This window comes from Pezoporus wallicus, unplaced genomic scaffold, assembly GCF_028554395.1.
Source record: "Pezoporus wallicus isolate ANWC-B61680 ecotype Strahan unplaced genomic scaffold, APGP_CSIRO_Pwel_v1 contig_5261, whole genome shotgun sequence".
NCBI lineage: Eukaryota > Metazoa > Chordata > Aves > Psittaciformes > Psittacidae > Pezoporus > Pezoporus wallicus.
In genome coordinates this window covers 5,902,395-5,923,862 of record NW_026642423.1, presented here as the reverse complement: position 1 = coordinate 5,923,862, position 21,468 = coordinate 5,902,395, and the positions used below count along the sequence as shown (strand labels likewise).

Sequence of the window (21,468 nt, the reverse complement as noted above, 5' to 3'; positions counted from 1 at the left end):
CTGAGGCTAATCCGGCAGGACTGGGGTTCGAGCCTCTCCTTGCCCTCTGTCCCTGCAGAAGCGTTAATCTCCCTTCCCTCAGCGAACCGCCGCCGGCCCCGTCAGCCCAACGGCTCCCGCCGAGCCGCCACCAGCGTCGCCTTGGTAACCGAGCCCGCCTGTAACGGCCGCGGAGGGCGTGCCGCGAAGGTACCGCCCCAGTGCATGCGCAGTGCGCCCGCTGACCTCACCGCCGCCGAGTTGTGGAGGCTTCCACCACCTACCATAGAGACCCGCGGGAGGCGCGTCCTCTCTAGCCTTCGGCTCACTCTCTATGGTCCTTTCGGAGGGGGCGGCCGGTGGGCGCATGCGTGCTGCGGGCCCAGGAGGCTGCTAGAGGCGCAGGGCGGTGCCGCGCAGGCGTGCTGGCTCCCATTCTTCCCGTGGCAGCGGGGCGGGCGCAGCCATGCAGCGCAGCGGGCGCCGCCGCCGGCACTGAGCGCCGTCCGGCCCCCGCCCCGCCGCCTCCCCGCGCCGCTACCGGCAGGTAACTCCTGCGCCGGCATTGCGCCGGGCGAGGAGGGCTGCCCCGCCGTGTCGCGGGGCTGGGGGAGAAGCGCTGCCCGGGGGCTTTGTGTGGTACCACTGCCGCCGCTGGGTGACGGCGAGCAGCGCGGTCCTGAGGGGGGCGGGGGGCGGGGTGCGGCTGGCGCCGTCCCGCCCGCGGCCCCGGCCGGGAGCGCAGCTCGGGGTCGCCCGGCGGTGTGGCTTGTTGGATGGGAGGGGGACATCCGGCAGCGTAACGGCAGCGGGAGGAGCCGGGGGGTGCGGGGTTGCCGGGGCCTAACGGCTGTCGTGGTGGCGCCCCTCGGTCTCTCGTCCCCTGGGGGCGGCCTGCCCTGGTTGCCTCCGGGTCAGCAGCGGAGCGGGCCTCTCGGCGGGTAGGGCTAGGGGCCGCCGAGCAGCGGCCGAGCGGGGGGAGCAATAGCACTGCGGGGCCAGCCCTGCGGTGGTGCTCGGCCCGCAGGGCAGAGGCCTCCGGCGAGGGTCTCCGCTAGCACAAACCATTGCTTAGGGAAGGGAGGCGGAGTGCAGCCGCCTTGCGCTCGCTCGGCAGTGGGGGATTGTGGTAACGCCTGGAGGCTGCTGTATTTTTAAAACCATCTTGTGATTTGGGTGGATTCAGCTCTTGTATTTGGCTCTTTTGTGCACGTGTCGTGCTTTTCTTCTTTTATTTCTGTCAAAATTTTGAATGCAAGTGAGATGAGGACTCGGAGTTTATGCCTGTACGGAGAGGTGGATTCATCATTGAACAGATACAGCGAAAATGCTTCAGAAAAGTGCTCAGTCTGCGTAAATAGAATGTAGTTACTTGTCATTGTGTTCATACGGACTTGTCTGGGCTATGATGAAGGTGTTTTCAATGCATATCTTCAGATATCTGTGAGGAAGGGAAAAGCTGCTTCCTTCCCCACCCCCTTGTAAGCCTGTTGAGAAAGGAGTGGTAAGCTGAGGCAGGGTGACAAGCTCAAAAGTGTATGAGGATCCTGTGATGGAGTAGAGCAGAAGTTTCCCAGATGTGAGGGTTGTTCTGACCAGTAGGTTTCCCTGTCTCTTGCAGATTTACTTTGTAAGTCAACGTTTAGCAAAGAAGCATGTGCTGAACCATTGTTGGTAGGGCAGAGAAGTGATCTCCATCCCGATGCTTGTGCAAGCATCTCAGACAAATCCGTTGGAGTCCATTTTGCTGCTGAGTAGTGCAGACCATTTCTCTGCATCTTTTGAGCAGTTGCATCTCTGTTGCGTGCTCCTCTTGATGCTGCCTAGGTGCTGTTGAAGACAAACCAAAGTATTGTCACTTGATACCTGATGACACAAATCAACTGTTTAGTTTAGTAGTTCTCAAATAAGATCTTGCAGGGGTATTGGAAGTGCAAGTGTAGGATCCTGTGTGGGATTCTGAACTGGATTTCAGTTTTGCAGCTGAATATATCTGAGAAGTTTCAACGGTGGCGAGCTTTTGTTAGAGCAAAGGACTACACCAAATGCAGGGTAGAACCACAGTACTACCGTATTTAGGGGTTTTCCTTGTCATGGCAGCATAGCTCTCTGTGCGGAACAAGGCTTTATGCTGCAGTCCTAGGTTTGGCAAAGTTCAGTTTTTGCTTGTTTTCTCTGTTGAACCCTGTCAGCATGACTGAAGCCTGGAAGTTGTGAGAAGGACAAGGTAATGACTAACCGTGTCACTATGGGTGATCCTCTCTCTATTTCACATTCACGTTTTCTACATTAAAAAAAAAATGCTGCCGGTGTAAGTGGATTTTTTTTTTCACATTGATGCCAGCAACATTCTTGTGAAGTCCTTGAAATTGATTAGACAGCTTCAGAAGTTTGTTTAAAGAAGAAAAATGCTATGATGTTAAGCACTTTGGCCTTGCTTTGCTTGTCTGATAATGTGCAGTGCTAAAAGTGAAACAGCAGCATGCTTGTGAGATGGAGATGTTTCTCTAGTTCATGTGACAATCCCTAGAGGGGCAGTTGCAGAGAGAGCCAGTGATCGAATGAGCTAGTTCTCCAGTCGTCTTTCAAGTTCTGTAGGAATCTTAAATCTGAGATACAGCTTAAGTGTTAGGAAAAAACAGATATTTAAACAGAAAACTACTCAAACTGAGATGATTTATCTGTGTCTCATGTATGTTGGTCAGTCCTTTCCTAGCTATTGGGCAATTTGGTCATGACTGTTGGTTGAGCTGACAGCAAAATTGGCCAGTTCCATAGTGATTTACAACATGAGGAGCTGGATCTTGCCCTCAACAACCTCTGTGTTAGGGGCAGGTAATGCTGTGTTATGAGAAGTGTGAAAGACATTGGACATAATGGATCTATTCAGATGGATAAAGTGTTGACCTCCCTATTTCAACATACATGCAGATTTTTGTGAGAATAATGTGGCTTTGAAGCTTTTGGACTGCCATTACAGGTCCCTTTCTGGCCTCGGATGACTTTGCATTGGGCTCATGTGTCACCCTGAGTCTCTCATTATCTCAGGCCTTGCCTAGATTAGGGCTGGAAATCTGGTTGGTATGGCTCTGGAGGGGCTTGCTGATGTTGACTTTGCTGGAAGTTGTAATTGAAGCTTTCTCCTGGATTCTGACAGCACCAGCGCACCTTCCAACAGCGCTTGCCAGTGCATGTAAAATAATGCTGGCAAGTATAGAAAGGTCTCTCAGCTGAGTGAACAAAATAGAGTGATTTTATCCATTAACTTCTTCAGACTGTGACTTTAGTAAATTGTAAGCAGTCTAACTGTGAGGAAAGGGGTTTGCTTCCTTCCTTGATAAAGGGTTAATGTTTGTGGCAGTCCTTTGCAGAGCAGTCTTAGTTTTACCCCGCTGTTTAATGATATACACTTCATGCTGCTCTTTGCTCAGATTCTTAATTTTCATCAGCCTGTGCAGTGTTGAAGTTTGTATTGGGTGTTTCTTGGAGCTCATTCAGCCCTTTGGGTATTGTCTACTGGACCAACTTGTTATCGGTCCTCAAAGTTGCTTGAAAGCCTGATGTGAGCTAGCTAAGAGCTTTGCACAGCAGCATACCAAAGAGCTAAACACACAAGTTCCTTGGCGTTCTGCACTGCACTAGTGTCTGGCTCTATCATAAACGTGAGTGATCACTTTCTCCTCTTGGCAGCACTAGCATTCTTGCATGCACACAAAAAAACCCAACTCACCCCCAAAAAAACCCTAAACAACCAAAATCCAAACAACCTGGATGGTGTCGTTATAGGAGGGCAGCAAATGGATTTTGTGGTCTGAGAGGCTGCAGGTGTTCCCCAGGAGATTTGGTCTCAATTCATGCTTGCTGTTTGAGTTCATCTGGTTTCCTGTTCTGTTGCTTAATCAAATCTGTGCATGTTTTGCTCTGCAAGAAGGGGAATGCCCATTCTGCATCCAGAAGCAGTTTGCCAAGTAGGAACAGCAACGTTAATTGTTAGGAAAGCATCATCATCATTATTTTATTGGAAGCGAGTGTACAGATTTAAAAATCTCTAATTTGCTTCTCCCGCCAGCAAAAATAACAGGCTAAACAGTCTAAACAGGCCAGTCCCTGGTGTAGCATTTCCATGTTCCAGGTTTAAGCTGACACCCTCTCTTTAGACTTTGCTTGTGAATGCTTTAGATTCCCAGATAACTCAGAAAGTCAAGCTGAGCCAACGGTGATCTGCTGAGGCAAAGAGCTGATCAAAATTAAGTCAGATTCTGACTTATGTTTCAGAGAGATGCTGAGCAGGAGAAAAGAATCCCAGGTATGTCGCTCTGCCTGTTACATTACAGGTGATTTCTTAGCCCAGCAGTCTCTTAACTTTCACTAGAGTTCAGCCCAATTCATTGTATTGTCAAACAAGCCCCCTTTCTGCTCTTTGTTGTCCAGTGCTTTCTCCACCACTGTTTTACAAGTCTTAAGTGTAGTGGTGGCTTTCTGCAATCTCTTGCTGCCTGTGTGGGGGATTTTTTTTGTTTGTTTTTGGCCATCTACTTATGTGCTGTTGCAAATGCCAAGGTGAATGGAGTCTGCTTATGCCTGAGCATAGAGGATAGCCCTCCTTCACCCACTGGAGCTGAACTAGTCCTAGGTGGGGGTTTCTGCTGGCACCAGTAAGCAGTTGCATTCCTTGGCTAACAGTTTACATGCGTGCTGACAGTCCTGGAGAACAGGGGTAAAAGATCCTCATTTCATCATGCAGACAAGTTTGTGTTAAGAGTCGTGAGGGAAGAGATGGCCATTAGTTGGGAAGCCTGAAGAGAGACCAAGAAAATACCTCTTCCAAACCTATTGACTTGCAAACTGCTGCTGTTGCATCCCATAGCTAGTTTGTTACAGGCTCCTACCAGAGTTCCTGTCTGGTTCAGTTTTGGGCATCCGATTGGTTTTCAGATCAGCATCTTGACATGGCTTGCCAGAAATGTGTATGTCATTGTCTTAGAATTGGAGGTGGTTTTGTCTGTGGTTATAGTATCTGCTAGCCTGCCCGAGGTCATTCTGTGAGTGAATTTACATGAGGTGTAGACTGTATGGAGTGTTTTTTCCCATTCTTTACTTCTACACCGTGCTCATTTTGTTAAGATTGTCAAAAATGGACATGTATGTTTTGAGAAAACAATGTAGCATGCAGAGGGAGGAGATCTTGCCGAAAGGCAATTAGTTGGATACTCAGTATCCCTTGAGGGCTGGTCCCTGAGGTATGATCTTGTGGATTATTTTTTTTTATTCTGGTCTGTCATTTTACTACCAGTGCTTGTCTCTTAAGTACTTCCTTCCAGGGTAGTTCTGGCTTGGACTTGTACACAAAAACTTACCTACTTTCTCTGTGTCATTAGCCAGTTATACATCAGTAGGGGATAACAAGGTCCTGGAAGATTGGTTGAGTAAAGAATTTATATTAAACCCTCTGATCTCTTTAAAACTAGATTATCCTGATCTTGTGGTGGTATGGGGTTTTTTTCTTTCCCCAGGGTGTTACCTTCCCTCAAGTCTCCACTGCCACTGGAGACTTGCTTTGCAGTGGCTCTGGGAAAGGAACTGAATTTCTACCCTAGTCTTTGTTATAAATTAGAAGTTGTTGTTATTGTCACACCTTTTTTGACTGATGAAGGTTAAGAGGTGCTTACCATCTTCAGGAATGGCTAAGTTAGTGATCTTGGCCTAAGGGACTTCATCTATTGCAATACAAATAGAGATGACAAGATTCAGATGTGTGCTGTGAAGCCATTCATCCTGCTAGCAACCTGGCAAGTGATGGGCCTCCCTGCTCTAATTCTCAGTAGTGTTCTACTTCCAAACCTCGCTAAGCATTACCCACATGAAGCTACAGGTTAAAGTCTCTTCCTTTTCTTCCCACATTTTTCTGGATGATCCAGTGTTGCTGCTGAATTGTGCAGGAGAGTGGTTAGGATGTGACAATGGAGAGTTGTCCTGAACTCATAGGTGCAGTATGAAGGGGGCTGGACAACATCTCCATTCTTCTGGGATGGATCACCACAGCCTCTTGGGGAACCTTGTGCATCCTTGTCTCTGACAAATTGCAGAGTTGGAAGCCGGAGCGAGCCAGTGCTGTAAGGATTTGTTGGCCAGGGCCCCACAGGTGTCAGAGATGGAGTCTCTGCAGGCTCTAAGGTAAGGTTAGATCTCTAGAATGGGGGAAAGTGGGGATACAAACACACAACTTAGGTACTATTCATGGAATAAATCGTCTTGAGGATAGTTTTCTCTACCTTACCCCAGTCCAGTAGGCCTTAATAAATTGCCCATATAGTGTGACAACTTGAAACCATAAACTGAGATGCCTACAAAGGGGATTCACAGAGTAGCTTCTAAGATGATAGGATTTTGAGCTGTCTCAGAGCTCAAACAGTTAAAAAGAAAAGAGACCTTGAAAGATCATTGTAGACTTGTCCTTGGTTTCAAACACTGTTAAAGCCAAACTAGTTTCAGAGAGGGGTTGTATTAGGAAAACAAAGGATGTTGAAGCTCATCTCATTTCCTGACCTGCTCTTGAAGGGTTACTACCTCTCTGCAAAGTGGTTCCATTAGAGTAGGGGTTGGGTTCACATTGAGGTGACCTGCAAGTTGTCTTAATTTGCTGCTGCTTTGTTACTGTGGAGATTTTTTGAAGACGGATGCTTTGCTGAAGTCAGTAGCTCTGTATGAGGGACTCAGTTACCGAGGCAGCAGTGTAAAACATTAGTGGAGCATAAGAATTCCTGTTATTTGAAGTTTATCTCTCATCTTACCCAGGGTAGAATATTGCAACGTTTACAGCTAGCGCCTGTCCTAGAAGGATTGTGTGTGGGCTAGAAGGCCTTAGTTAGCTTAAGTCCTGGAAATCTTTCACCCGTCTTCATCCTAGAAGTCTGCCTCAGTTTTCCTGATGGAAGTGAAGTTGTGCCCTGGTGTAGGTTGGTTATATTTTAAACATCAGCTCCTTAATAGTTGATAAGTTAATAATCCAAGCAAGTTAATAATCCAAGCAAGTCTGAAGAACAGCTAATATTTAGCAGAGTCCTAGCAAGCCTTCAGCCAGATGTAGTTCTCCTGCAGGGGAGCTGCCATCAGCAGTAGGGATTTCTATGAGCTCCTCCTTAGTGTGGCTGGTGCTGTGGGAGAAGGAAGAAACTCTCTGTTTAAGACCTAGCAACACTTCCAGCAAGGAAGCTGCATCTGCATGGGCAGTGGTTTGCTTGTCAGCAAGGCTGTAGTGATGTGGTGGCTACTCTTGAAGACATTTAAAGTTGCTCTGTAGGGGATGTGGAAGGAGTCTGCATGAAGTGAAGTCATAGATGCTTAGTATGCTGAGGTAAGCATGATGCTCTCCCACCAATTAGAAAAGCATGAGTTGTCAGTCTGGAAATTTGAGATACCATCTTTGGATTAGGGGATGCTGAACTACAAGGCAACACTTAATTATTGATTTAAAATAATCGCAGTGATTGTGCAATATTCCCAGGTGCTAAAGAAACATTATTGCCTGCTTATGGAGACAGGTGAACAAAATGGAGAGCCCATCTGTCAGATTTTGGATGGGTTTTTCTTGCAAACTGCCTTGCCTCCTCAAAAAGGTTGCTTTCTCCTTCAAGTAGGACATGATGTTTTGCTTGCTACCTCATTCTCGTGGCAGGGGGTGTGTGCGTGTTTGAACAACCAAGAATGCTTTAAGCTTGGAGACTCAGTACAGCTGCTTTATGCACTGCTACTTGCACATCTAGGGAAAAATAGGCTTGATTGAGTGCTTAAGTAAGTGTCATACTTTGTAAAGGCCTGATACAGAAATCCCTTCTGGGCAGGGAATAGCTGTACCAGTTGAAGCAAAAATAGATGAGAAGGAGTGGACAGAGGGCTGAGAGTTACCACCCTTCATGCAGAGTTGTAGTTTGACACTGCCTTGTGGATGAGATCTCCAGTCTTACAAGGATGTGTTTTCTAGGTGCTGTTCTAATTGCTCTGAGCTTCCTGGCCAAGGGGGCTTGGCTGGTAAGCTCAGTAGTTAAGTATTTACACTGCCCACTTTCCAGTAGTGGTGAACTACTGCAGGCTTGATCCCTGATAGTTTTTATTCTTGAAAAATTGCTCCATTTGGCTAGGGTGGAGATCTGAAGGAGGAGAGGAGCTGTGGAAAGTCAAGGTTCAAGGAAAAGTCTGTCTAATGTACTTCAAGGTACAAATTTTGAAGTGAATTTGTATGCAGTTAGGTTGTGAGACCTGTGGAGCAAGAGGCTTGTTGGTACAAATGTGTTATTTCTACAACTGCTGGGCTACAGCTAACCATGTACAGAAAAAAACCCACCCCAAACCCAAAAGACACCAAAGTAGTGTTGTAGTGTTTACTGGTTAAGCTTACTGGCTGGAATTAGGTAAAGATAGCTTCAGGAAGATGACTAAAAAGGCCCGTTTGTTGAGTGGCACTGCCTCTTGCTTACAGCGATCATGAGTGGCAGTAATATTTTGACTGTCTGTTAAGCTTGTGTCTGGAGTTAGTTGTGTTAGAGCAGTTGACTGGGGAGGTTGTGGGTTGCACTGGTTTGTTGATAAATGAAGATGGCAGTGAAATGTGACAAAGATAACTCAACCCCATGACTAGAGCAGAAGAGAGTGGGGTGTAATTTTGGTAGTCGAATAGCCATGTTGGAAGACCTTCCAAATACAGACAAGTGCCCAGGAGAGTAGTATTGCATTCTTTCCGTGCTTCAGGTTTCCTTCCTCGCTGCAAGAGGAGGAAGATTTAAAATTTCCTATAAGGTTATCCTGAGGTAAAGTCTTACTTGAGAATTGTAAATAATGCAGTTTGACTTAGTCTTGGGTCACTGAAGTTCTAAGCACAGAAAAAAAAAAATTCATTGGCGTATGTACTCAGTTTAATGTTGCCACAGCATCTCGGGTAACGAGTATTTCCTTATTACTATTTAGACTGACTTATTCTACTTGCTGAGCCAGTTGCTTTGCTTGAATGGTACCAACTTTCTGTAGTGTTATGGTGGTAGTATCTGGGCTGAGTAACTTTGGGCTGTTCATTCTTTGTCTGCTTTCTCCTTTAAATTCATCATTTTGAGCTCCAAGCTGGCATTAAACTTAAACCTCTCTGTGGCTTTCTACTGGACAGCTCTTGATGGAAAACATGGGTGTTACTGGCAAAGGCTTTGTCTAACCGCATAGTTTTAATGGTTTATTAGTGGAAAAAGGAACTTTCTTTTTGTAGTGTCAGAGTTGGGGTGGTGGGGAGAATAGATTTTTCTCTTGGCTTATCTTGTCTACATGTTGATGTTATGTCAGATGTAGCCTGCCTGTCTCCCTGAGTGCATGCCATAAGCCTAGTAGGAGGATTGGGGAAACCCCGTTTTGGAGGCTGTCCTTGCAATCCTTATCAAAACTTGGAGAAGCTCCAAACTAGCTCCAAACCTGTGCCATTGAGTTGTTAGTTTTGACTTCTACATGACTGTGCTTCTGTGGGAAGAGGTTGTACTCAAAATCTCCATCCTAAATTGTTTGTATCTTTTAACATTTGCTGCCCCAAAACTATGGCATTTAAATTCTGCAGGAACAGAAGTGGACTACTGGGGCTGAGACTGTGGCTTTGTGTTTTCCAAAGCTTGTTAAAGATGTGGGGAGCATCTGTGCAGTTGATCTCAAACTTGATGGGATGTAGCAGCCATATGCTTCATTGCCTGGAAGGTTCATTTTTTTTGTCAGCTTGGGTCTTGGTTTTCTCAGGTGGTGTTTTTTCCGATTCCTCCTGTGAGGAAGAGGGGGAGTTGTCAGACTTCCTAAAGTGTGGAAAAGCTTTTATTTTTTTATTTTTTTTAGCTAAAAATGTGCAAGTTAACCACCTGTTAGCTGGTAGATGCAAGCCAGCTTGACCCTTTCCTCTTAGCTTGCTATTACTGTTTTCCCCAGGATGCAAAGATATTTCTGGCTCTTCTCCCCTATGTGTGTTTGGTGCCATAATGTGTAGTGGATCTTCTTTAGACTATGACGTGAATCTGTTCTTCTACAATGCACCATAATTTTTATCCTATACCTATGTATGTTTTAAAAATGAGGAACTTGGGGAGAAATCTGTTTAAATTAGTTTGCTTAAAAGATTTTTCTCTGCTTGTAGGCAGAGGCTTAAACTCTTAAATGAAAACCACGTAGAAGGATTTGAAACTTTGAGTGTTCCTTTCTCATGGCAATATGGCCAATTAATGATTTCTTGAATGTGTTGGGACTTGCCTATGCACTAAGTTAATGAAAAAAGGCAATTCTGTGGTAGCAAACAGTCACACCCTCAAGTAATCTGAATTTTCAAGTTTAAGCAAGTTCTGCATTTCCATTTTGAAAGCAATTAGGGGACTTCACCATGTTCTATCCAGTTCAACAGAAGAGTCCGCTTTTGAACATGTGTGCAGCTTCTGGAGTCCGGAAGCAAACCATGCAGATAACTTGAAAGGTTCCAGCTAGAACATGGGAGCTGCTAAGTATCATTTACCTGTCCCTTCCCCAGTAGCTCCCTGCTAGTGAGGGAGTCGGTGCCATGCAGCCCTACTGTGTGAGAACTCTTCTGTTAGATGCTTAGAAGACTCCTCCTGTGTGTAATACTGCCTCATATAATGAGTGGCTGCAGCAAGGAGCAAGACCAGTGTATGATAGAGGGCAGGAGCCAATATCCAAAGGTATGGACAACAAGGCTCAGGAGAGCTGCTGCACTTCTACAACTGCTTGAAAGTGGTCCTGGAGTGTGGTTGACAATTTTAGAATTTAAAGTCAGATCACTCTTGAAGTGACTTGAATCAAAATGATGAGAGTTTGGTATGTTCTTTAGACAGTTTAGGTTGGGGCAGTTGTCACAAGCAGTAAGCTATCACTGCACTAAAAAGCCCTGGGTACTGTGTGTGCACTTGCAGCTAATGCTTTCTTGCTGCTCTGGGGGTGAGGTTTTGCTGTTGAGGAGGGAGTTTAGTCTACAGGCACAAACAATCCCTTCTGGGTGGTGGTAAGATTTGCTGGGCAGTTGACTGAGGTGAGTCCCTGGATGTACAGAACCAGTTTTGATTGCTGTCAGCCAGCAGGGATTTGAACTGGTTGCCTGGAACAGAGGGATACTCTTTGGTGACTCTTTCTGCCTTATGAATAAGCAGTGCAAGCAGCTGTGACTTGTCTGGAAGCACTTGTAGGGTAAAGGAAGCTTAAGACCACAAGCTATTCAGCTGCATCTCGATGCTGTGCTTGGTGGTGGTAAGATATTGCAGTTTTGAAGTCTGGCCAAGGAGGATGGAGGTGGGATTGATCTGAAATAATCTGCTGTGCAAGGTGTTCTTTCTTTTCCAGGCTTAGGGTTCTGGTGTGCATCTCATCTGCTGTCAGATTGGCTTTGTCTTAAGACCTTTGTGAAGGCTGTATTTGCTCAAACAGAAGGTATTTAGATTTGCTGCCCCAGTCCTTCCAGTTGGTGAACTTGTGCCTCCAGCTTCCTTCCAGTTGTTTGTTGAACCAGGTGTCTGCTCCACAGCCTCTTCCCTTGCTCTGAGCTTGACCTGCTTTCCTTGTGCTAGTGGGAAAAGTAGGGCACACTTCTAGCTTTGGGTATTATTGGACAGGAAACAAAGACACTGGATTTTTATTACCCCCTCCTAAAAGAGCTCACCTGTGATGAGGAAGTGCTTCAGGAAGCAGTATCATGATGCTGGGAGCCCTGGTCTGTGGGAGGGTGGAGGGCAGGCCTGGGGTCTGTTCTCTTGATACCTGGGGAGATTGGTTTGGCTGCAGATGGGCTCCTAATGAAGCCCTTGGACAAGATTTTTTTTCTGTGCTTGAACATAACAAAGCCTCAGACACACAGCCTGTAGGTTGGTTTTATTTTTGTGTGGGTTTTTTGTTTTGGTTTTTTTTTTTTAATTTGTTTTGGTTTTTTTTCCTGTGTTTAACATGAAAGCCAACAGGTTGTTTTGGAGATGATGCTGTGCCTGAGTGGCAGCCAAGTTTGACCTGGCCTAGGTTCTCTGCACACCATGGGCACTATTATTTGAGCTGCATGTAAACTATACCAGTGCTGTTTCCTGGACGTGTGTGTGGTTGGGATATAACAATTCAGTCTGGAAACAACTTGAGCTGTTAGTTTTTGAAAACTGCTCATTTTACATTCCCGTAGCCTAGTGTTAGTGCTGTATCTTGCTGGCCAGTTGATGGCATTGATTGCTGAAGGCCAACAATCAAAACAGGATCCAGACCTCTTCCTGCTTACACTGCTTAAAGTAGATGCATTTTCCGGGTGACCTGCTTCAGGATTTTGTCTCCACCATTGTGGGTAGATAGTGATGGTGGTAGTTGCAATAATATTGGTTAATAATCAGCTGTTACTGAAGCCCCAGATTTGTGTTCTGTCACTAAAGCTTCTAGGGAACTGATGGGTAACTGTTGTTGTAAAGAATAGACAAAGATTTTTGTCCTGACCTACCTTGTCTGAATCCTAAAAATAGAACAATGCTGCTCGTATACAACTTGTCACAGCTTCACAGCTGTATATGAATAACCTATTTTGTGACATGCTTTCGATCTTTTTTTGCTCCAGTCTTAATTTAACCTATAATACTGTTCTTCTTCATTTCTTTCAGAATGGACTGCTGAATTTGGAATTATTGCAGACTCAACAGTACAGCACAGCTCATTGTTTCGTCTATTACTAGTTATTTAAATTGGACTTTTAATATCCTGCCAGCTGCTGTTCACACACACATGGTGCATTGTTGCCATTCTCAGAATTGCATCTTTGAAACCCAGACCCTCAGTAACCTTCATCGAACAAAGAGGCGACCTCCTGCGTACGTTCATAGAGGGATTTTTCGAACCTGCTGCCCTCTAGCTTTCTTGCTGGTGCTGTATTTGTGAGACACCATGGAGCCCACTATGGAGTACTGCTTAGCACAGGTGCTGCAGAAAGATGTTGGAAAGAGACTTCAGGTTGGCCAGGAATTGATAGATTACTTCTCAGATAAACAGAAGTCAGCTGATCTTGAACATGATCAGACTATGCTGGATAAAATGGTTGATGGACTGGCCACTTCTTGGGTCAATTCCAGCAATTATAAGGTAAGACTTGTCAAATGGAATGTTGTTGCAGTCAGAGCAGTGTAAAGTGCTGCCTGATCTGAGTGAAAGTTGCAGGGTAGACTTCCTAATATACTGTTCTTTAAGCTAATAATTATGCTGACTCAACCATTCTTGGCCCATTTCTTGGTAATTGATAGCCAATATGATATTGAGGACTCAAGGCACTAAGAATTAAGTAAATGGGGTTTTAATAAGTGGGTTTACATGTGGTGGTTTTACGTTGGTATTCTGATTTCTTTGTGTATCTTACTAGCTGATGGCATGCTTTGATTATCCCATAGTTAGCAATGTTGATGATTTCCTGCCTTATTAAGGAATTTAGTAAAACTGCAAAAAGCATTTATAAACAGCAGTATTTTTCACTGTCATTAAATCCTGCTGGGTTTAAAAGTGCTCTGGACTTCAACATCCTCAGATTAATTTAAACTCTTAAGAGGAATTTTGATTGAGAGGTAGTTGTGAGTTTGCATTGTATTGGTCAGTGTGTTCTGCACAGCTGTATTTTCTCGTCATTTCTGTCAACAGGCAGCTGTGGTAGAAGCTATTTGGCACATGGGAACAACAACAACAAAAACCCACAAAAAAACCCCCAGCAAACCGCCAAAGCCAATACAGTCTCAGTAGAGGATCCATGTTCTTATTCCTCCTTTTCTTGCAGACTGGCTCTCTTGCAAACTTCCATGATTCTCTGTGGAATGGTAACCCAAGCACAGCAAATTTGAAATTGTTAGGAAATGTGTTGTTTGCATGTATTTTATGATGTGGATTGCAGAGCTATGCAGCACTTTGTAATTTCAGTATCACACTTAGTTTGCAGAATTTCTTTCTGGATAACTTGTCTGTCTTCCTACCCTCTTTCCCAGTCTTTTACACACTTAGTATTCACTGTGGTATTCACTCCAGTAACAAACTGATGGCACTTCTGTACTGCAGTGACTGTTCCAGAGCTCATGCTGCTGAGCTGGCTGTTCATTAATGTGAATGTTCTATAGATAGCATTTGCTGTGTTTAATAGGTTCTGGTAAGCATAATGGAGACACAGCTTGGATGTCTGGAGGGTGTTTTCTCAGTGAATGAGTGTAATGGAGGATGTGAAATATTTGAGTAGGGCAAGCTGATTATCTGGAGGTTAGTGATGTGGTGAGGTCTGCTTACAGTATCTAGCCAAGGCTTAGTGCATCATCATATGCCAATCTCTTGCTTTTGTGTTAGTGCCTGCATCTGCATTATTGTTGGCTTTCTTCTTAACTGCTTATGGGATAGGGATTCAGGAGCTCAGCTCTGTCTGGTGTGAGGGAGAACAGGGTAGCTTGTGTTATCTGATCCAGTTCATGGATTAATTTAACAGCTTTGAGAGTGAAAGGCTGAGCATCACTGCCCTAGTATAGCCATTTGGAGAGGTAAACTACAGTTTTTTGGTCACAGTTGAAAAAGCCATTATATTTGCAGTCTGTTTCTCTGCTCACCTCGCTCCATTTGAGAAAATGTCAGCCTAAAACAAAGCTTGAGATCATCTGCACAATGTGAAATTTCCTAACTCTACAATCATAAAGTGTATGCTCTTGGAATTAGACTGGATTTAGATAAGAGACCCATTATCTTGGAACAGCATCAAGTTGATTCATGGCTCCTGCCTGTCTAGGGCTCTTCTAACTAAGCACTTATGCTTATATGTTATCACTGAAGAAGCATCAGCGAGAACTGAGGAGCAGTGATCTCTTGAGGCAGTCCAGTTTAGTGTCTATTAAAAGGAGCCTCAACTGATGATGAAATGACTCTGTCTTTACAGGGAGGGTTCAGGCTGTCTCCCTTACTGGCATACAAGTGTGAGCTATGTAAGTTGTGACCATCACTGACATTTTTAGGCTTTGGTGTCTTTTTTGTACAGTATTTCTTATTTTAACCTGACACTATTTTATGAAGTCTTTGACTTCATCCCTGGGAATGCAGGCTATTTTCTCTTTCAGCTGAAGAAACAAAAAAGCAATGATGGAGGGGGAAAGAAGTGCTTCTCTTTCCTTGTTGCTGTCCAAGTCTGCAAAAACATAGTGTGTGATACAGTGAGACCTGATGTACTTCTCATAGCACTAGGCACTCCAAAACTCCTCTAAGAAGTGGTCTTGAGACCTGGTCGTTGATCTCTGATTTATAACAGGCAGCTGACTTAGGTGAAGAAGGCACGGAATGTTTTTCGAGTCAAGGAAGCATAAAGGTTGCTGTATGGAGCAAGGAACTGAGGTCCAGTGCAAGGCCATCTGCGTATCTGTGCTTGCAAGGACCAGGCTTGAACTGCACCCAACAGGCAGTGGTCTGGCCTGTGATTTCCCAGCAGTACTTGTAGGTGGGTGGAAGAATGCTGCAGAGAGAAAATTAATTTTTTGAGAGCTCTTGCTCCTCTCTGGAGCTCAGTTACTTGGCACATACAGCCTGTGTTTGCATGGGCACTAGGGGTTGTGGGGTATACTAGCAAGGTTGGGCTGGGGAAGATATTGCAGGTTGCTGCAGACCAAATCCTGCCTCTTCCATTTCTTCATGTGCTTTGTTTGGTCTGTGCTGTTTCAGGATGGTGGTTCTGCTTGGCTCCATTTCTTCCTCTGCTAAGCTTTGACTTGCACTGAGCTGTCTCTCTTGAGACATGAAGCAAAACAATACAGCAATGTCAGGGGCTTCAGCATGTCCTCATGCTTGACAATCCTATAGCAAAGGGGCAGAGCTGAAATAGTCAGTAGTACTTAGTGAACAATCTCACTTTGAGCTGCTTGTGGCATTATTTTGAAATGTTAAGTATGCAGGATCTCCTGACTCATTGGTGACCAGTGCATCTTTTTAGGATGTGCCATTCATTAATTTTTCATTTTGAGGTATAGTATAAAGGAGTATGTCCAGGATCTCAAAGTAGTTTTCTACTAGCCTGGTGTTCCTAGAGGTGAACTGAGGATGTTTGGTAGTGGCCTCCTCTTGCCTGCTTCTCCACATCAAGTGAGTATTGTACTGTTGCACCCATCTAGCAGTGGGGATATGAGATATCTTGCACCTTTCTTTTCCCTGTGGTGTGGCCTGTGCTATTGGAGTTGAGGTTTACACTGGAAATAACTGTTGGTATTGCTGGTTTGCTTTTGACTAGCAACACCCAAGGGTGAACTCAGAGATTTGGTAGTGACAGCCTTTGAGCAGGTCAGGGTCCATCAAATTGAAGAGATGTACTACTTAAGACTTTCTTATAAATACCACAGTGATAGGAGAGACCAGTTTGAAGTGAAACCGAGTGGAATAAAACTTTTGGTGTGCTTTCCTGCACTTGGGCAAGTAGTGATTATTTTTGGTGCTGCGCTATTCTCGCTCCACAGGCTGTGCTTGCCAAGGAGAATAGCTCACCCTTGTGTGGGATGATCCCTTTGCCCCAGTGCAGCTTGGTCTGTGTGAGGTGCTGTGCCCAGCAGCTTGCAGGACTGGGCTTTGCCTATCAAAGGGGAGTTAGGGATTGCAGTGGTTAACAGACCCAGGTGGCTGAGGATGCTTCCTCTTGTAAAGGCCTGGCTGAGCAAGTGATGCTGTGCTGGCAGACCCAGTCTGTCAGGGTGAGAGCTGTGCATGCAGGGTTGTGTCATGTGTGCAGGACTTCAGATCAGACTTGTTTAGCTCACAGCTGATCTTGTTACTTAGAGGTTGCACTCTTTAAAATGCATTGTGAGGTATTGTGGAGAAATCTGTGTGGTGAAATATTGCAGGGAAATTTTATTTTCCCTGAGAGAACTCCTAATAGTGTTAGAGACAGTAGCCTTGCATTCTGAACTGTTTCTGAATATCAAGCATTACAAGAGCATGCTTGACTGAGCTGAAGAGAAGTAGAACTTATATGCATAAATTAGCTGGCTTTTTTAAACTGTGTATTGAATAATTTTTTTTGGCTTTGCTAATTGAGGGGTAGAACAGATGGTGCAGGCTTAGTTTAAAGTGACATCCATTAGAGTTACTTAAGCTGATGAATAGCTGTTCACTATAAGCACACGTTTGTTCTCTATTCCATGTTTATTTTGGTTTAAATTTGGTAGATGAAAACCTGATTTAAGAAATAATTATGATGCATGGGTATGGGTTGATATGGTAATTTGGTAAGTGTGTTTTGACTATTTAATGCACCGGAGGAAAAAAAAAACAACAAAAAGACTTCATCTGAGGAAGAAGAGACTAACAAAAGGTTTCCAAGTAGCGTCCATTAGCTGGTGAGTTTTAGGATGCAGGGAATACTTGAGGATCAGTAATATGTACATTTGGCAGTTTCATCCCTGAAAACCTCTTTACCATGAAGCTGTAATTGCTAATAAAATTGAACTAAATTAGTTTTGATGCGCAGAAGATCTGAGAAATAAACTATGGAGGAAGAGTGATCCTGAGATCTGGACTTGAGTAGAGCCTATTGTTTGTATATGCCCTTATTGCAAACACCTTGGTAGAAACTGCTTCTGACAACTCCTCTTGTGGGAAGAGAAGCTATCTTAGGAAGGGCTAAAATCTCACTGGGTTTGAAACTGCATTTGCAGAGCATTCTCTGCCATTGATTTTCAGGCTTCTCTGCTGGCATGCTCCTTATTAATAGGTGGGTTTTCCTGCCTTCAGCTTAAGAAAGATCTGAGTTTTGGCTTCAGATATCCAGTTTCCTATAGACATTGATGTTAATTCCCAGTTCAGCTGATCTTTTGTTTTTTTTCTCTGGCTCTGGTAGCTGAGCCTGCCTTTCCAATACTTAGTGCTCTGTGTGGTAGTTTGATCAGATTATGGTGCAGCTCTTATCTATTTGGTATCAGCAGTATGGGGAGTGTTACAGAAGATGCAAGGCAGAATAAGAGATTTGTAGCAGTTGGGCTAGATCAAACTTAGTACCAGCTTCAGTCCTTCATATTCAGGATAGGAAAAAAAAGAATAAACTGCTGTAGCAAGTCAGCATTTAGAGTTTTCTTGTGGCTTTTTATTAACTCTTAGAAGGTAATAATGACTTCTTGTAGCAGGAAGGGTTGTCCTTTTCTGCCTGCGGTGGGTAGAACTGTAGTGGAGTAGTAATATTTTCTAGTTGTTTTATATGCAATGTGGATGTACTACTGGTTGTGTAAAGCAAACAAAGTTTGTGAGCCTGAGTGTACCGGACAACAGTATCTTTCAGTTGTTTACCAAGGTATTACAAAGTCAAATTTAAATAGTGAGAACCTACAGGATTCCAAGGGAGTGTGAAGAGCTGAGACCCCATGTTGAAATAAATGGGACAGAAGTTTGTTTCCTTAGTGGCACGCATGAAGTCTTGTTTAACTTTGGTATCCTGTTGTTTAGTGGCTGGTAGCGGATGGTGAAAGACAAGCAAAAAATGGGATATGTAATAAATGTATCTCTTGCATATCCTTCTGGCTTGTAGGGATTTGATGAGCCCCTGATTTCACTTTCTGACCCAATTTATATTACATTCCTTTAAGATTTTAGTGCTGTGCCTGGTTCAGGTTAGAAGTGTCATTTATGGATGATTACTATTATTATATTTTTTTAAGAGCTATTTTGTCTTGTGTGCTTGATAGTGTGGCTGCCTCAGCATTGGCAAGGCCAAACAGGCTTTTGTCTGGGGCTGAGAGTCTGGTCGGCACACAAGAGACTGAACCATTGTGGTTACTAAATTGGGAGGATAAAGCTATTTCTTTAATGCTGGTGTAGTGTTTCAGTTGCTGCACTACAGTGCTTGTCACTGAGGTTTATTTGGAGGTCTAGCACAGTTCACTAGCTCTTGGGAAACCTTGGGTTTATTGCTTGACTGCAGGCTGAAGGTTACAGCTGATGCACTGGTGGAAAAGGCAGATTATTTGGGATTTAATCCTGTGGGAATAAGGGTGTACTAATGCTATTGTACAGTGCCTTCTTGGGTCCTTCTGTGGCATGTGGTGTTCAGTTCTAGTTGCCTAACAGGAAGGAATTCAAGCTGGAACAGGTGCAGGGAAGGGCTAGTGTGGTGCTTAGGGGGTTGGAGAGCCTGCCTAAACAGAGGGAGACGAAAAGTTTGGCTTGTCTAGTTTACAGTATAAAGGCTGAGAAGGAATATGACTGCTGTCTATAAATACATCAGAGGGTTGCACGTCGGGGAGGGGGGAAAAATTATTACATTTAAAAGGCAAGGTTAGCACAAGAACAATTGGGTATAAACTGACTGTGAGTAAATTTAGGCTGGATGTGAGATGAAAGTTGCCTGCAGCAAGAATATGGGAAAACTCTTGGAAAGGAATAGGTTTTAGGATGGATCTTGTGATGATTTTGTATATATACCCTATAGAATAATAGGATTATGCACAGTGATAGGGAAAGTTCATTTCAGTCCTTTGTATGGTATAATAGGTAAGATACTGTGCCTGAAACTGCTCTTAACACTTTGAATAAACCCAAATATTTTAAAAGGTGTACTGGTATTGATTCTCAGAAATCCTAAAGTGACTTACAGAGACTGTTCATGCTGTGCCTAAGGATCATGTGCTTATTTCCTCTGGAAGAGAATTAGCAGTCACTCATATGCTTGTGGGATCCAGCTCCCTTGTGTTTAGTAGGTGAGTAGTGGAGAATCCTTTTTTTTTCCCTGATGTTGTGACTTCCACCTGAGGATCGTTGCTGAACTGGAGGTTAGTTGCAGTGGTTTACAGGCATCTTGATTTTTTTGCTAGTCTCTATATCACTCTCAACAAACAGGAGTCCTGTTGTCCTCTTGATGCCAGGACATACTAATCAGCCCCTGGGGTCCCCTCACCAACATAAGCCCATTAGCTTCTGAGCTCAAAGTGTGCACACTCTTTTATGTCATCTTTGTGGGATATTCCTTGAAGTTTTTGAAAGCTCTTCTTATCTCACCTTTTGAACTTCAGTGTAAGAAATCACCCAGTGATGATCTCTCTGGCAGTGGGGTCTAGTTGCATTTGACTTTGTCTGGTTTTAATTAAGTCATTTTGTAAGCAGAGAAGTTTCATGAAGCCTCTTTTCCTTTAACTTTTTCTATGTAGATTTGCTGGTGCATAATGCTATGGTTTTCTTCATGCTGAAGTCTGTCTTTCAGTGGAACCTCTTTTGCTTGGTTACTGTATTTGTAAGAGTATAATATCTTTGGGATTTCTATTTTTCTACTATGTTAGTTGGAGTTTGCTAAAACTGGTTGAAGAATGCAGAAGGGGAGGTGAGAGAATATATGAATGATAGACGAACAATTTAATGATCTCTTCAAAATATGGCTGAAAAATACCTGATATATAATAAAGGGCCCAAGCCAACCTCTTCCTGGCCCCCTTCCAATTTTATTTTTTTTGTTTAAATCTTCCAGTGTGTTCTTAGCATTAAGTGCACCTATGTTAGTTTTCAGAGGACCAGCCCTCTAGACTGGGCAGTCCGATGCAGGGATGCTTTTTGTTTCAGATAGGTGAGTCTCTCAGCCCTTCTTTTGCAGCAGTTGCAAAAGGTTGAGATTTCCTGTGTGGCAGTAGGATCAGCTCATTGGATCACAGGGTAATTCAGGTTGGGCTTATCTAGTACCATCCACCATATCATTGTTTACGGTCAGGGCTTTAAAACTTGATTCTCATTCATTTTCAAACAAACTTTATTAGCACATAAGTGATAAGTGTCCCAGTGTCAGAACTGCCTATGTAAATCAACTCCTCTATAAATGCTTTTGGGATGCCAGTGATGACGAGCCACTCAAGACACCAGTGACAGTCTAGTGGAGGCTCATTCAGGTTTGTCCTGTTGTTTGGCTCAGGGCTCCAAGTTTCTGATGGCTGGACTAGGCTATATGTAAGTTTGTATAAAGTTACCTCATGTATTTTTGTCCCATGTGTTGTCTGCTGTGTGGCCATATCATTAAATTCAGGAGGGAAGGCGTGGAGCGCAGTGAAGAGACATGTAGTCTCTGATTTTCTCCAAGTGAATGTTACCTCCCACAAGTAGCTCATTACTTCTTTTCATAGATCATATCTTTTTTTTAACTAGGTACAACCTGCTATGTTCCTCATTTGGTATTGCTCTTGTGCCAGATATGAAACTTTAAAACAAAGCAACATTTGAGTATTCAAGAATCAGAGCAAAGAGTCCCAGTTATCAGAGCGTGAAAAGCAAGATAATTTTTTACACGGTGGCTGGGAGTTTAGCCAGAGGAAAGAATGTGTGGGATTGGGCCCTGTATTAAGTGTGAGAAAGAAGATGCTTATGCCTAGTGATGCTTCTTCATCTCCAGAAGGAGTTTTCTGGAGAGAAGCTTGTGGAAACAATGAAAAAATAGGTAGTAGAGCCCCATCCTGCCAAACCCTTTTTGTGGCTGGCTCTGCTCATATGGGTAGGAGGTGT

The 21,468-nt window shown here is 44.1% G+C and overlaps 1 protein-coding gene across 4 annotated transcripts in view; it reads left to right on the top strand.

The window, feature by feature from the left end:
- The first annotated feature begins 378 nt into the window (after positions 1–378).
- The window catches only part of CLASP1 (cytoplasmic linker associated protein 1), a 173,397-nt gene continuing 152,307 nt past the window's right edge, over positions 379–21,468 (top strand). For all 4 annotated transcript variants that reach the window (XM_057430127.1, XM_057430126.1, XM_057430125.1 and 1 more), the window contains exons 1-2: positions 379–526; positions 12,621–13,095. In XM_057430127.1, the coding sequence (XP_057286110.1) occupies positions 12,901–13,095 (195 nt within the window). In that variant the 5' untranslated portion in view covers positions 379–526; positions 12,621–12,900. The remainder of the gene's footprint in view (positions 527–12,620; positions 13,096–21,468) is intronic.